Here is a 15374-nt window from a genome sequence, read left to right as displayed (position 1 = left end):
AGGGTTCAGGATCTCTGCCTGAGGGCCCTAAAGCTACGAGGCGTCTTTGCCACGGGATCCTGCAAGGGTCCATCTCGTCCCCTGGGCTTTTTTAAACATGTCTATGAAGCCTCTGGAAGAGGCCATTTGGAGATTTGGGGTGAACCGTCGTCAGCCTGCAGCACCATCCTAGTTGATGTCAGAAGAGGCAGTGGACGTGCTGAATCCATGCCCGGAATCGACAAAGGGCCGGCTGAGAGCCCAGGGAATAAGCATCCCCCGAAGTTCCAGGCAGCCGTTTCCCAGAGCTGGACCAAAATGGAAGCCCCCTGCCCCCCCCAGCTTCCCCTACTGCACTCCTCTGCACCCCCACCCCGCCCCTTCCGAGTCTCCCTCACACAGCCATGGGGAGGGATGGGGGGGACACAGGGGCTTCGTTCTTGCTGGGACGGGCGGCTGAGAAAGGCCGGGATGGTTTCAAGGCCAAGCAGCATGCGCTCACAGCCAGGGTGGAGTCCAGTGCCAGGACACAGCAGCTCACACCTGGACTGGGGTTCAGCCACGTGCTCAGAGGAGGGACACGAGACACGGCACAAACACAGGAGCCCTGCCTTCGAAAGCTTGCTCACGCGCACTGCAAAAAGCCACAGGTACAGGAATGGGGGTGGGGCATGGGCGGATGGACAGACACGCACACAAGCGCATTGCACTAGCTGCTACGTTCTCAAAGCCAATACCTTCAGCTTCGATAAATGTCCCAGTTCTTTAGCAGCACTGAAAATCAGCTGGGTCCCCTAAGGGTGCGATGAGCAAGAGAGGTAGAAAGACAGAAGGGGAAAAGGTTACAAACTAGGTTTTGAGCAGGCAAAGGAATAACAGGCGGTGTCCGGATACAAACGGGCCCGTGGGCGTGGGCAGCTCTGGCCGTGGGAGGCTGCTCTCCTGGACAACGTATTTTTGCACCTTCTATCGCAACTGTATGAAGAAGAAAACCGACAGCACCGACCTGCATGGATTTACACAGAAGTAACAAGGGAGCAGAGCAAGACCGCCTCAAAGGCCAGCGAGGAGGGAAGAGGCCTGCTGCGGAAAGGCAAGCGGCACACTGACCTGGGCTTAGTGGCGGAACAGGCTCCTGGGCCCCGGTCAGGTCTCCAGCCTGAAGGGGGGGGTTGCTGTGGGAGCCATCCAGGGCAACGTGTGCAAGCCACAAAAGTGGGCGTGGCCCTGCTCAGAGGATGCCACGGCCGGCCTCCGCTCAAGCATCAGACACCAAATACTGACGGGGACCATGAAACCTTCTGGGCTGGTTTGGCTTCTCCCCTTCTCCCCCAACCATCCCCCTTTGCTCAGATTTTAAAGTCTGCAGTGGCTACCTCTGGTCTGTGACTCTTCTTTCTGGCAAACCTCCCCCCCCCCAAAAAAAAATTCTGCTGTTCTAGGAAGGCAGGGGCCCATATCTGGAAGGGGACAAAGTTTTATTTGGTCTTAGAGAAGAGCAGAAAAACAGGTGCCGTAGAAGGCGGAGGCCTTGCACAGCCCACGTGCTTTGCGGATGACTTGCATACGAGTTTCTGGCCAGCTGCTGTGCTCCGACAGCCTTCATTTCTCAGTTAACACTTGCAAATTTCAGATCCTGCCTCAGGACAACAGAAGCCACGGAAGTGCCACGCCCTGAAAGAGTTTATGCTGGTTTCTAAGCATTTGTGTTTAAGCCAAATGGAAGGAAAAATAAAGAATCTGATGCCTTTTACAGCTGTAAGACCCTGGAAACCCCAAATGGCGTAAGCAGGCAAGGCCTACGTGACTCTTTGGTCACCTCTGTTTAAGCCAATCAGCAAAGTCTCCCCCGAGCTGCCTTGCCCACCCGGACCTGTGGAAGCCAGAGACGTGGCAGCCATCAACTCCCATCAGGAAAGGAAGAAAGAGCAGCCCCGTTGTCCTCTCTCTTCCTCCTTAACGTTCTAGGCCTAAAAATCCATTTTCCAACATCCATGAGCAATCTTAGAAGAAAGACTAGTTTTGCTTTATTTTAATTACTACATCCTGTGAGAAGAGGGATAAAAACTGCAACCCAAATTCATAGAACAGGTGCAAGAGGGAGGGAAGGCTAGAGCCCCCCCCCCCAGCCTTTCTGCTCAGAAGAGCAACAGCCCCCCTCCTCCTCCTCCTCCCCCCACTCTCCTTTCCCAGAGAAGGAGCTCAATGGAGCTCCCATCACCTTCACAAGTCAGCAGATAAAAGACAGGCAAATCTTTTGCATTATCTTCTGTTCTCCTTCTGAGTGAGCCATACTCACATTATTCTCTTTTCCTCTCTTTTTTCTAATATTCCATCCCATTCCAAACTCAAAACCCCACTGGCTTTGGAACTCTTCGTTGTTCTTTTATGCCCCTCCGTCCACCCATTTTCTCCCCAAAACCCTACATTTGTTCTCGGCCCCTCTTCCAAAACGCTCACACAGCCCCCACCCCAAAAAACAGTCTGCTTCTCACCCATTCAAATTATCCCAAGCCGAAACTTCTTTCTGTCCCTCCACTTTCCCCAAGATCAGCTACACACGAGAGCACCTTGCTAAGAGTTAAAATTGCTCTTTGAAGTGCTGCACTCCTATCAAACCCCTTTTAAACACACACACGCACACACACACAATTTTCTATGCATCCCAGTGTACCTAAACTTCACTACTGACTTTAAAAACTAGGTCATCTGAAACTTTCTCACTGCTTATATTATCCTAACTCCCCAAATGTATGTATGATTCTAATTCCCCTGATGTGGGATTTTAATTCGTTTTAAATTCTTCTGTAATAAATAAAAGAATTGCTTTCAAAGACCTTGTTGTGGTCTCTGACTCTCTTAGCTTTTACTGGTATCAGGTTTTCCTAAGGGCCCAGTGTTCAACGCCAAAAAGATCCCTCAGGTAAGTGTTTGGTTTGCATGTACGTGAGATGGACATCCGTGTAAATTAAACTAAATTCAAGAGGCAGCTAGACAAGCATCTGTCAGGGATGCTTTAGGGTGGATTCCTGCATTGAGCAGGGGTTGGACTCGATGGCCTTGTAGGCCCCTCCCAACTCTGCTACTTGCTCAGCTGGAACTGAATTTGTGCAGAGTGCCATCAAGGAGAAGGACAGGAATGCCCGTTACCGTCACCTTGTAGGGCTGAGATGCCCAACTACTGTGACTGCTGCCCACGGACCATTCTGCAGAGAGGAAACAGCCAAGCAGAGGGCTTCGCCACCTTCAACCAACCCGGGCTGGATCTCGGCATGGAAGCACCTCCCAAAGATGGCTTCCCAGTCCCCACCCTTGACAGCAACTGGACCTCTGGCTGGCAACTCCGTCCCCCGGCAGCCAGCAAAGGGAGGCCCTTCCTAGTTCCAAGGAAGCTCCTGCCTTGGTTGACAAGGGCCCCAATCCAGCCACTCTGTAAAATGAAGCACTCCCACCGGAGGCTGGAGACAGCAGAGTCGCACCCAGAGTGCAAGATATAGATCAGTCCCACCAGAAGTGCCATCAACCCCATGTTGCAGCTGGGGGACGCAGGCACAAATACTCAGGCAGCCCCCAATTCTCTGAGGTTATCACCCTTCCCTAGGACCTTTCCTCGGCCTCTAGGGAATACTCAGCAGCACCCTCTTGCAAAGGCAGCAGGCGCCTCCTCTCTGGCCAAGGGAAGGCGGGCGTCCCCATCCCACCCACCCCGATTTGCTTCCAGGAGCAAGCAAAAGCTTCCATCACAAGCAGCCCAGGCCGGTTTTGCTGCCAACTGACCCACAAAGGGAGGGAGAGCTTTACCGTGTGATCTGAGAGAGGAGGCAGAACAATGATCTTCTCCAGGGTGTTCATCACGACCCTCCAGAGATCCTTCAGCACCCGCTTGAGCACCGTCTTCTCACACACATCTGCGAAGAGCGTCAGGCTGCAGGGGAATAACCAGGGCTGGGGTTAAGCCAGAGAGCCTCGTCATGGCAAAGGGGTGTGTGTGGATGGAGCAGAAGAGAGAAAAACGAACAGGCAGCCACAACTACTTTGCTAGGCCAAAAGGTCCATCTGGGCCAACCTCTGGCCTCCAGCAGCGTCCCACCCAATACTTCAGCCCACCCCAACACCTGATCCTCAGAGGTATTCTGCCTCTGATCATGGAGGCTCTATTGAGCGCTGACTGTCAACTGCCTTCCTCCACCTCCGCACACTCGCCCGGTCCTTTTCTTATAGCCGCCTTGCGAGGGAGGCAGCTCTCCGAGCGCCAGGAGCCCCAGCGCCGAAGCATCCTCACACACATGAGTTACGCACAAATGGGAGTTTAGCAGCAGGGCAAAGAAGCAAAGGCAGAGTCGACTCTTCCCTCCCTACTCAGAGCAAGTAACTGTAAATAAAGAACTATAAATAAATTGACCGCCTTCTCCTAGTAAAAACTTAGGTTTTCTAGATAATCTCACCCCCCAATAATGACAATAAAAAAAGTTATGAAGGCAAAAAGCCAGCAGGAGTGTAGGGACTATCCAGGGTATTGCACTGAGAGCCACACGTATGACGATCTGCCTGCTGGACAGACGTCGTGGCCGTGCGCGCCGTGTAATGAGCTCCTGGCTCTCAGGGAACAAGTTTGTTCCCTTGAAGCCAAGGTTGCTGACCTGGAGAAGCTGAGAGGCAGGGAGATTGGCAGATGAGATGTTCAGGGACTTAACAGTGGTGTCCCACTCTGCTGTCATGGAGAATGTGGCTCTCAGGGAAGGAAGGAGGGCATTAATCTGAGGAAGGGGGAAATGATCCATTAGAAGGGACCCGTTCTTTGGAAGATGAGCAAATGCCAGCTCTCGCACCAAGGATGTGCCTCCCGGGCTGTGTGCATGTGCTTGTGGCAGCTTCAGTCATTAGACACACAGACAGCCGGGTCTGCGATGGCCATGTAGACCACATGGCAAATTGCCTGCCTGGTGCGAAGGCTGTGGCTATCACACTGTCTAGATAGCCTTTTGATAGTGCTGGAGCGGAGTCAGTGGCAGTGGTCCATGTTGGTACCCATGATGTTAGGAAATGTAGACGTAAGATCCTGGAAGCTATATTTAGGTTTCTAGGTAGGAGGTTGAAATCCAGGACCCGCCCAGATGGCTTTTTCTGAAATGCTACCTCTTCCACGCACAGGACCAGCTAGCCAGGTGAAGCTGAGGAGTGGATGAGACGATGGTGCAGAGAGGAGTGCTTCAGATTCGTTAGGGACTGGGGAACTTTTTGGGACAATTCGACCTGTACAAGAGGGGCGGGCTCCAGTTGAACCAAAATGGAACCAGACCGCTGCGCTAAACATAAAAAAGGTGGCAGAGCAGCTTTTAAAGTAATCCCTGGGGGAAAGCTGACAAGGGCTGTGAAGCATCCGGTCCGGGTTAAATCATCCCTAGGGGATGAAAATGGAAATATTTTCAATTGCCCGAATGTAGAAAGGGAGGAAGCAGGCCCTGAGTGTATGAGTGGAACATGATAGCCAAACAAAGAGGCCTAGGTGCCATAGCAAAAGACACACACACCAGCAACGTCTGGGAATCACAGAATCATAGACTAGTAGAGTTGGAAGGGTCCTATGAGGCCATCGAGTCCAACCCCTGCTCGGGACACCGTGGACAGGTGGTTCCTATGCAAATGCTAGAAGCCTCCAGGCCCAAATGGGAGAGCTGGTGTGCCTGGTTTCAAAGGAGAACCTGGACATAGTGGGCAGTCCAGAAACCTGGTGGAACATAGAGAACTCGTGGGATACGGTCATCTCTGGATATAAACTCCACAGAAAGGCCAGGGAAGGGCGTACTGAGGTCGGTGTTGCTCTCTACGTCAAAGAGGACACAGTGTCAAACAGACTAGAATGCCTAAATGGATCAGAGTCTTCCATAGAAGTGCTCTGGGTGGCAATACTGGGCTCCAAAACTAACTTAGTGCTAGGAACGTGCAGTCGTCCCCCAGACCAGAATGCCCAGGGTGACCTTGAGGGGGGCGGGTGGAGGAAAACAAAACGAGGAAGGCTTTCAAACGAGGAAGCATTGAAATAATGGGTGACTTCAGGTACCCCCACATTGATTGGATACATGCATCTTCCAGTCACTGCAAAGAGGCACAATCAATGTCCTAAATGACTGTGCCCTAGAACGTTTGGCCATGGAACAGACCAGAGGGGAGGGGAGCCTGGATTTAATCTTAAATGGCGTTTCCCAGGTGCTAGTAAGAGATATGAATGTTGTTGAACCAACTAAAAGCAGTGACTATCAGATTTAATATATATTTCAGTGAAAAATTGCCAAAGAAGTCCAATGCAGTCACATTTGACTTCAAAAGACAAAATTTCTCTGAATTTCCTCTTTTGGAAATTTTTGGAACTGGTAAAAAGGAAGATGAAAGGGGGAGTCAAAGGGTTTGAATCCCTTCAAAATGCTTGGAGATTACTTAAAACTTTAACAATAAAACCTCAGCGCAAGTGTATAACATAGTTTAGGAAAGGTAGCACCAAGTCCAAGAGGTCACCAGGATGGTTAATGAGCTATATGAAGAAAGTCATTAGAAAAAAGGAGGCTTCCTTCAGAAAACGTAAAACTTGCCCAAACAAGGACCACTGGATGACAACGGAGTTAAAGGAGTACTAAAGTAGGATCGGGAGATTGCAGAGAAGCTGAATGAATTCTTCTCATTGGTCTTCATAGAATAATAGAATGATTCTTTCAGCGCTTGTGGCAAATTTGGAAGTCGGGGCCGTGCCCTGGGCCAGTAGGGGCCAGTGACGACACCAGAGCTGGCTCGGACGCTGTGCTTTGATTCATAGAATCATAGAACGGCAGAGCTGGAAGGGGCCTACAAGGCCATCGAGTCCAACTCCCTGCTCAGTGCAGGAATCCACCCTAAAGCATCCCTGACAGATGGTTGTCCAGCTGCCTCTTGAAGGCCTCCAGTGTGGGAGAGCCCACAACGTCCCTAGGTAACTGGTTCCACTGTCGTACTGCTCTAACAGTCAGGAAGTTTTTCCTGATGTCCATCCAGAATCTGGCTTCCTTTAACTTGAGCCCGTTATTCCGTGTCCTGCACTCTGGGAGGATCGAGAAGAGATCCTGGCCCTCCTCTGTGTGACAACCTTTCAAGTATTTGAGGAGTGCTCTCATGTCTCCCCTCAATCTTCTCTTCTCCAGGCTAAACATGCCCAATTCTTTCAGTCTCTCTTCATAGGGCTTTGTTTCCAGACCCCTGATCATCCTGGCTGCCCTCCTCTGAACACGCTCCAGCTTGTCTCCATCCTTCTTGAATCCCTAAACTCAGCCTCTGTACCAGAGGACCGGAAAATGGCCAGTGTAACAGCAATTTTTAAAAAGGGATCCGGGGGGATCTGGGAATTACAGGCCAGTTAGTTTTACGTCTGTTCTAGGTAAATCGTTTGAAAACATTATTAAAGATAAAATTAGTAAGCATATAGGACAAGCCTTGCAAGTGTGTACAAAGGAAGGAGGCACAGGAAACCCAGGCCAGTGGTGGACGGCTGCGCCCAGAGAGAAAGTTCTTTGCACTGGAACCTGGGAGCCTGCTGGGCTACAGAGCGAGACACCACCAGCCCTGCATCCATGTAGCCCAGTCTTGCCTGCAGGGACTGGCAGTAACGACTCCCCAGGGCCTCAGGTGTGTGGGTGAGTTTTCATCCATCACTCGCTACCTGGGTTTCTTTTAACCAGAGATGCCAGGGGTGGAACCTGGGGCCTTCTTCAAGGAAAGCCGGGGCTCTACGACTGAGCTATGGCTGTTTCCCTCCAGAGAATCCTCTTTTACAGAGCGACACACACACACGCACACGCACACCCGGCCAGACAGCAGCAGCGGCTCTGCCAATAAGGCTCAAGCCTCAGCCGCATATTAGGAACATTCAGTAAGACCCAGGAGAAGCGCTGGAATCCAGGGGATAACTTTTGCTCCCTCCTGCCACTGCAGAGCTTTAGAAAGCAGCTTTCCCGAAGGCTAGATTGCCATGGAGAGAGAAAATGGACAGAAAGGGCTGTTTAATTGGAATACTCTAGACTGAGATTGGCAGAGGAGGGTGATGGAACTTGGATAATTTGGTTCAATTCTTTTTGCTCCTCCTCCTGCCCAAACACGATCCTCAAGGTCAGCACCAAACCATCTTGGAACTTGGCCAAACGCCCAAACTCACAAGAGTCCGCACGAAGCGTTTAAACAGAAAAGCCAGGCTGGGAGGGAGGGAAGGAGGGCAGCACCGGCGAAAGAGACCCTCATCGAAGGAGACCTGAAACGGGTCTGCCTCAAACCCTGAAGCTTATTCTCCCAGAGGTGAATAGGAGCTTAGGAAGCTGCTGGATCCAGAGTCAGACGCTTGGCCCAACTAGCCCAGTACTGTTGACACTGACTGGCAGCAACAGCTCTCCCGGGTTTCAGGTAGGATTCTTCCTTAGTCCGACCTGGAGACGCCGCCGGGGATTGAACCTGGGAGCTTCTATGGGCAAAGCAAGGGCTCTCCTGCCACGCAGCCACGGCCCCTCCCCAGAGAGCTCTGCAATCGGGGTAGGAGAGAGCGAGGAGGACTGTGCGGTAACCGGACATGGGCCTGCAGAGATGGGAGGATGAATAGATCTGCAGGGACAGGGGGATCCACTGAGCTGGTCTGCCATCGGAGACCTCTGGAGTCTGCTGGGCTCCTGAATGCTCCGGGGGATTCCCCAGTTGCTCGAGCAGGTGATTCTGCCGAGGCCCCGGTCTCGCTGTGGGATGGCCAGACGCAACAGGCAATGGACACGACAGCTCCTGCGGGCCCTCTCTGACCCCGTGGAGCACGGGGCTGCTCTCTGGTTGCCTGGGGAGCGCCAAGCGAGGAAGGAGGCTGGACGACGGCTGGAACGCAGGCGGCAGGAGGCTCAATGTGAGGCCGCCCGAGCACCCGTGAGAAGGCAGCGCTGCGCCGTCTCCTGCGGAACGATCCCCCTCCCCCGCTTGAGGTGTGCCAGGCCTCAGCGCCGGCGTGTTTTAGGCCTTCACTGAAAGCGCGTCTGGCTGCTTCGGCTCCCTCCCGGCCACGAGCTCTTTTTCTACCAGCCTTACGGCCCTTTTGCGTGGGCTGCTGTTGGCTTTTCTTCTTTTGTCAACAGCTGCGGGCTTTGTTTCAAATGAGCAGCGGTCTATAAATATTGCTAATAAAAATAATAATAATAATAAACAAGCAAACTGGGAACTAAATGATCTTCATCAGGGAATAATTTCTGGAACAGGCACTGATTGTATGATTGTCTCATTAATGCACCAATACTTCAGAGGTGCTGTTAGCAGCTGCTGAACGCTTCTGAATGCAGAACATGCACTGGCTGAGCCCGACTCTTTCACGCTGAGCGCCTGGGGGCCGATCTGACATAGCGAGTTGGAACCAGCTCCGCTCCTCAACTATGGGACTTCGACTCTGTGCAAAGGAAGCGGGACGACTCGTGGCGTGGGAGGCGTGGAGAGACGCAAAGGAAGGAAGGAACCCTCCTAGAAGTACCCACACTTTAGAACCATCCGGATCCTGTTTGCATCAAGTTCCACACGGGCACACGGCATCTGTCGGGGATGCTTTAGGGTGGCTTCCTGCATTGAGCAGGGGGTTGGACTCCATGGCCTTGTAGGCCCCTTCCAACTCTGCTATTCTATGATTCTATGTAATACCGTAAAGAGGAGTAGATCTGTTATATATCCTTCTTAAAGGATTCAGAAAGGATTGGTAACCTCATTTGCTAGCGCAGCCCCTGAGCATGTACAGAAAGCACACCAGAAGCCAAGCTATAAAAATAATTTTTGAGAGATTCAAAAAGTTACCTGTGATCTGTCAAAACAACGTTCTTGCCAGAATTAGGGGGGCCTTGGATTGGAGCCATAACTTTTTAACCTCAGATTCAGGAAGATTTGGCTTTGAATTCCCAGGGATCAAGTTGGACCAGTTCACTAATTTACAACTGCAGGACTAGATCCATGGCGCTAGCTAGAGAGAACCTGCTTCCCAGTGCCTTGGTGGGGATGATTTCACTAGGCACATTGTTTTAACTGTTTTAAAATAGTTTTACTGCTTTTAAATTATATATTGTTTTAACTTGGTTTATGGTTTAGTTTGTTTTTAGCTGTGTATATTTACTGTTTTATACTGTATGCTTTTACCTGAACGCTGCCCTGAGATCTTATTGATATAGGACGGGATATAAATGTTTTAAATAAATAAATAAATACGCCACCCATCCTGGCAGAGTCCTCCAAGGCAGAACTCCCCCGCCATATTCACTTCCCAAAGTGCTGCGTCCCCAGCCGCCTGTGCACGGAAGGGGTGCTTCCCCTGCCACCTCCCCCCCCCGGACCCTCCTGTGTCCCTTTCCCTGGTGCAGCCATTGGAGCATTGCCGGACCTAAAGCTGGGCAAACCCAATGGCTCCCCTTTCCCCCACTCCTCAGGGAAGCCTCTTGTATTAACTGGACTTTTCTCTGGCCGTTTCAGAAGTTCTTCTACCCCTCGGCCTCTGCTAGGACAGGAGCTGCTCAGGCGGGAGAAATCCGGCAGACAGGCAAGAGACGCAGGCCACCGGGAAGCCCCTTCCCCAGGTTCTCACAGGGCAGCTGGAAAACCCTCCCCCAGTGGATGTTATGGCCTGCTAGCCAGAAGGGCTCCGTTGCCCAGCCAAGGGGCTCCCAGCCCTGCCTTCGCTGCCGAATCTCTCTGCAGGTGGCCCCTCATGTCCTCTGCATGCCTCCTTACTTTCCATCCAGGAAGTCCATTAAGGGCCGGAGGACGTTGTCTGCATCTTGGGCCACGACATTGGGCGGGGCGTTGCCAGCCCCTTTCACCTGGCACAGGATATCCGACATCTGCTTGACACACTCGTCGATCCGTGCCTGGAAACTGGAGACAAAGGGCGGCGCGATTACTCCCGGCACGGCACACCCCAGCGCCAAAGCCCTCCCACCCACCTCTTGCAGGTTGATGCGACCGGCTTCCTTCCCTCGGATCCACAGCTGTGCATTGCTCCAAGAAAGCAGGAGACGACGGGTGTCCTCGAGCAGCAGGCTGCCCGGCACATGGCAGTTCATCGTGACGAGGATTTCTCTTCCCAGAAACGAAGGGCCTCCCCTTCGCCAACAGCCATAGGTGTGCGCATAAAGGAGCCGCATCTTTCAAAGGCCCAAGAAGTTCTCAACGGCCGTCCGAGGCCCCTCCTAAACCTCCCCGTGTTGCTGAAGGGCTGACCTGCCCTTCCCCAGGTCAGACCAAGGTGCTTCTCCCCCATCCCTTGTTAGCGTTTGGCTGAGAAACGCCCCTGCACCATCCTTTGCTGAGACAGCACTAGGAAACGCAAGGCAGGCCTGTTGCCAGCCAAGCTTGCAGGCCGGGGCCACGTAGGATACCGCTCCCGGGGAGAGAGAGAGAGAGAGAGAGAGAGACAGACAGACAGACAGACAGACAGACAGAGTCATCCTACAGAGAGGCCCTTTTCGTGGGCCCCTAGAACTTATGATCAGTTTTGATCTCCCAGTCCAGAGGAGGAACTCTCCCACACCCTCCTGTGAATACTGGGGCCGGGGGCGTGGGGGGAGAAAGCGGACAGGACTGTACTTATCGCTCAGCTCTTACTAAGCCGGTGAGCTGATAGCAGCGCCGCCGCGGACCTGGGCATTAATAGAACTGCTGCTTGCTAAATCCACCAGATTACCTTTTGAATGTTAAAACAGAAATTGCCCTTGATCAATGAGCCGGTGAGCTCCATCCCGCGGCGATAGGATTCCACGGATATGAACTCCAGACAGATTTCACAGTTCAAGGCACATTTCCCTTTGTGCTGGGAGAGCAACACGCAAACATTTCTCCATTTCTCCATTGCTTTTATGCATGAGGACTTGGGATTAAAGTCCAGACCAATTTCTACACCCACGAGGTTATGCTTTTCTCTCAATCTTCTGAGGCACAAAGTCAGGCACAGGGAAAACGCTTAAAAGAAGAAAAGGGAGAAAGGAAACGCAGGGCACCCACCTGTTCCCAAACACAGCACTGAGCTCGTCCAGGACGTTGTTCAGTTTCACCTGCAGCTCCTTGAGGGAGTCACTGGCTTCTGGATCCAACTGCAGACAGACAAAAGACAGCAGGTTTTTGCCAGGGCTCTGCTAAGGGCACCCGGCGCCCGTTGGCACACAGAGACTAGAGCCGAGGCCAGCAAGCCTGGAGGGTGGATCTATGCGCCAGCAGCAGAACGGCGTGGAACTCATTGGACGCAACACAGCGGTAGTGTCAGGTGGCCCCTGAGGGTCCTCAGCTACGTCTCACTGGGGCCAGAGCGCCCTGCCTGATACTGACCCCGCCCTGCCCTACCCATGACAGCAAGTGAACAGGCACCCATGAAGCTGGGCTACAAAAGCCGTGCTTGGGCCGTGTCTGTCTGCCCGTCGAAGCCCAGCGACAGCTGAGCCTCTTTCTGGGCTCTTGGAGAGTTACAGCCTGTTCAGACCTTCTGAGTCAAAACAACAAGACTGTGCAGACGTCGAGCTGCCATTTGCTCCCTCTTTCTGTCATGTGGCAAACACAAGGGTCCCTTCCCTACACACGGGGCGCTGTGCACGCTTGCTGCCCACTCAGGTCTCCTGTGAAAGGGGCAGGCACGTCCGGCTCCCGGGGCAAGACGCGGACACGGGCCTAGGCACCAAGCACAACGATGGCCGAGAACGGCCCTTCACAAAGCTCCCCTGGCTGGGCCCCTCCCTGGCACAGCGTGCCGAATGCTACTGAGCCACTGGGATGAGAGCCTGCTGAGCCACGGGCCCACCCTCACGCATTCCTGGCACTGCCACCAAGAAAGGCCCCAGACCAAGTCACTCTGGACTGCGCCTCTTGCAGGCCTGCTGTTCGATTTCTTCCCGGAGACCTCTACTTTGACTATTAAACGTATTCTTATATCACCCTTCAAACATATTCCGGGGGGGGGGGAATATTGAGTGGGGGGGAGAGGTCAGCCTGTCAGCACGTGGTGCACCCCAGAGCCAAAAGCCACACAAGGCCTCAGCCCTGGGCCGATGCCTCACGCGTCTCCTCCCAGAAAGCGCCCCAGAGCCAAAGCCCCAACGACGAAGACGGGTCAACAGGGCCTTTGGGCACCGCTTTGCGATGGCAGAGCCCAGGGGCACACGCTTCTCTGATGGATGGATGGATTGACGGCGTTTATATACCACCCCATAGCCATAACCGCTCTCTGGGCGGTTTACAAAGATTAAAAAAACTGGACATTAAAAACCAATATTCAAAATTTAAAACCACAAAAACATAAAAGCAGCTAACATTTTAAACAACATTTAAACTCCCAGCCAGGCCAAAGACAGTTAACAGTGAACTCCCAGCCAGGCCAAAGACAGTCCTTGCTGAAGCTCAGGCGGCCGACGGGCTTTCAGTTCCTGGCTGGGGTTTTGGAGCTTTCTCACTTGCCCAGACAGAACAAACTCCGCCTTGCAGCCCCTCAGTGGGGATGTGGCCAGGGAGCTGGCTCGGAGCATCCCAGCACTCCGCTCCCAATGGGTGTGTGTGTGTGCCCGTGTGCCCTAGGGGAGGACCCGCCACCTCCAAGCCAGCTGCCAGAGCGGCCCTTTACCAACTCAGCTTTTTCTGGCTCCACCTTCTCCTCCTCCTCCTCCTCCTCCACGCTGGGCCTCGATGAAGCAGCCCCATTTCCCCAGGCTCAGGAGAGCGCAGGGGGAGGTGCGTGCTCATTCCAGCCTCTCGAGATGTACGCGGCTGAAGCTGGCAAGTGCCAGGCCTTGATAGAGAGCCCGGCGTGTGGCTGTGCAGGGGCCGAGGGAACGGCTGCCCCCCTCCCGGAATCACGCCGCCCAGGACAGACAGGCAGCCGTCAGGGCAGGGAGCAGGACTCCCGTTGTGGGCCCTGCAGACTGCTCTCGGGTGTGGACGGCAGCGAGACGCAGGGGCGGCAGGCGGCAAGACCAGCTCTCAGCTCAGCCAGGACCTGCTCGGCCGGCTGACGTCAGGGATCAGCGTCAGCTTGGCTTTCGGCCGGTCACATCCGCCCGTGACACGGCGGAAAACATGGCGGCGCCTGGGCTGCTGCACCCCCCACAACTAGGCAATTCCTCGCTCCCCTCATTTGTAAATGGGTTCTGGAGCAGCCCTTGCAGAATAGCCACAAAGGCAAGGGAAGCTTTTGTGCTTTATGAGACTCCTAAAATAGAGAAACTTTCCCTCTTTGACCACTCTGGGCGTTCGCACGAGTGAGCCTGTTGTGGGTTTGTGTTTAGACTGATGACTGCTGTTTAATATTTTCACTTTTAGTATAGTTGCTGATGTGCTTACAAATCTTGGTGTATCCCTCTTGCAAATGAAAGAATGCAGGGAAGGTGCATGAAAGGCTAAAGCATCAATGCCCCAAACTCTGGTTGAGCATGTTCTTTGCTACGAATGCGAAGCGATGGTTCACTCTCTGTCTAATTACAAAGCCGTGATGATCTTGACGGGCAGCGTGCTTAAGGCAAACAGAAGTGAGTGCTGTGACATGCACTACACAGTCATGCGGCGGAAATCATGGCTCCAAGGTATTATGGACAGAAGGTATGAGAGAAGAAGTAAAAACACGGAGAAACGATTACCAAGTCAAACCTCTTCCATCAAAGACGGCCTAAGAGGCGGCCGAAATGCTTGGAAAGCTCAGGGATGGGCGCGCAGTGGCGCAGCGTCAATTATATGACACCGCAGCAATCACACAACCACCCCGGGGCTTTTTGCCAAAGCCGCAGAGAAAAGAAGTTGGGAACTTACCCTGATTTTTTCCCTCCAGAGCAAAGTGAGGATGGCACATCCGCCATCTAAGCCATGCTCCGGAGTCGCAGTGGAGATATGGCCGAGCGGATGGCGACTCCTGATTGGTCGCCATCCACCCGAGCAGAGGATGCGACGAGCACTGGAAACCCCACGTTTTCACTGTGGCGGCAAAATCAGCTGCCGCCACCCCAAAGCAGTGAAAGTGTGGGGTTTGGGCTGCCCTAAAGACAGCCAGGAGCTCTGTTCACTTGTAAAGCGAGAGCGCGGGACCCTCCCGCAGATGCCTTCACAGGTGCTCAGTGCCCCATCGCAACCTGGTCCTGGACTCGCCATTTCTCCTGTGTCATTAACCTGGCCACAGTGACTAAGGGTTTGACTACAGCTGAGCCCCCAGCAGCTGCAGAGCCATTTCTCAGCGCCATTGGATGCAGACCCAGCCGAGCGAGTGAGCGGAAGGCGCCACGTTGTGCCCCACGGTAGAGAAGAGTGACGGCTGCCCCACGTGTCGCCACAATTAACCTCCTGCAGCAATACGGCTACGCTAATTAACTAGGCCAGAAAAATATGCCGTGGAAAACACAATTGGCCCTAGC

General features: G+C 53.3%; 1 protein-coding gene across 7 annotated transcripts in view; it reads right to left on the bottom strand.

The window, feature by feature from the left end:
* Positions 1-15374, bottom strand: part of UNC13B (unc-13 homolog B) — a 225236-nt gene that overhangs the window by 8261 nt on the left and 201601 nt on the right. For 6 of the 7 annotated variants that reach the window (XM_063128352.1, XM_063128353.1, XM_063128354.1 and 3 more), the window contains 4 exons: positions 11998-12086; positions 10729-10872; positions 3781-3904; positions 717-773 (listed from right to left, as the gene is read on the bottom strand). In XM_063128352.1, coding sequence (XP_062984422.1) covers positions 717-773; positions 3781-3904; positions 10729-10872; positions 11998-12086 — 414 coding nt within the window. The remainder of the gene's footprint in view (positions 1-716; positions 774-3780; positions 3905-10728; positions 10873-11997; positions 12087-15374) is intronic. The other variant, XM_063128355.1, reaches the window with a different exon arrangement.

This window comes from Elgaria multicarinata, chromosome 6, assembly GCF_023053635.1.
Source record: "Elgaria multicarinata webbii isolate HBS135686 ecotype San Diego chromosome 6, rElgMul1.1.pri, whole genome shotgun sequence".
In the NCBI taxonomy this organism is placed as follows: Eukaryota; Metazoa; Chordata; class Lepidosauria; order Squamata; family Anguidae; genus Elgaria; species Elgaria multicarinata.
Note: the sequence above shows the minus strand (reverse complement) of the source record. Positions and strands in the feature narration are given on the sequence as shown.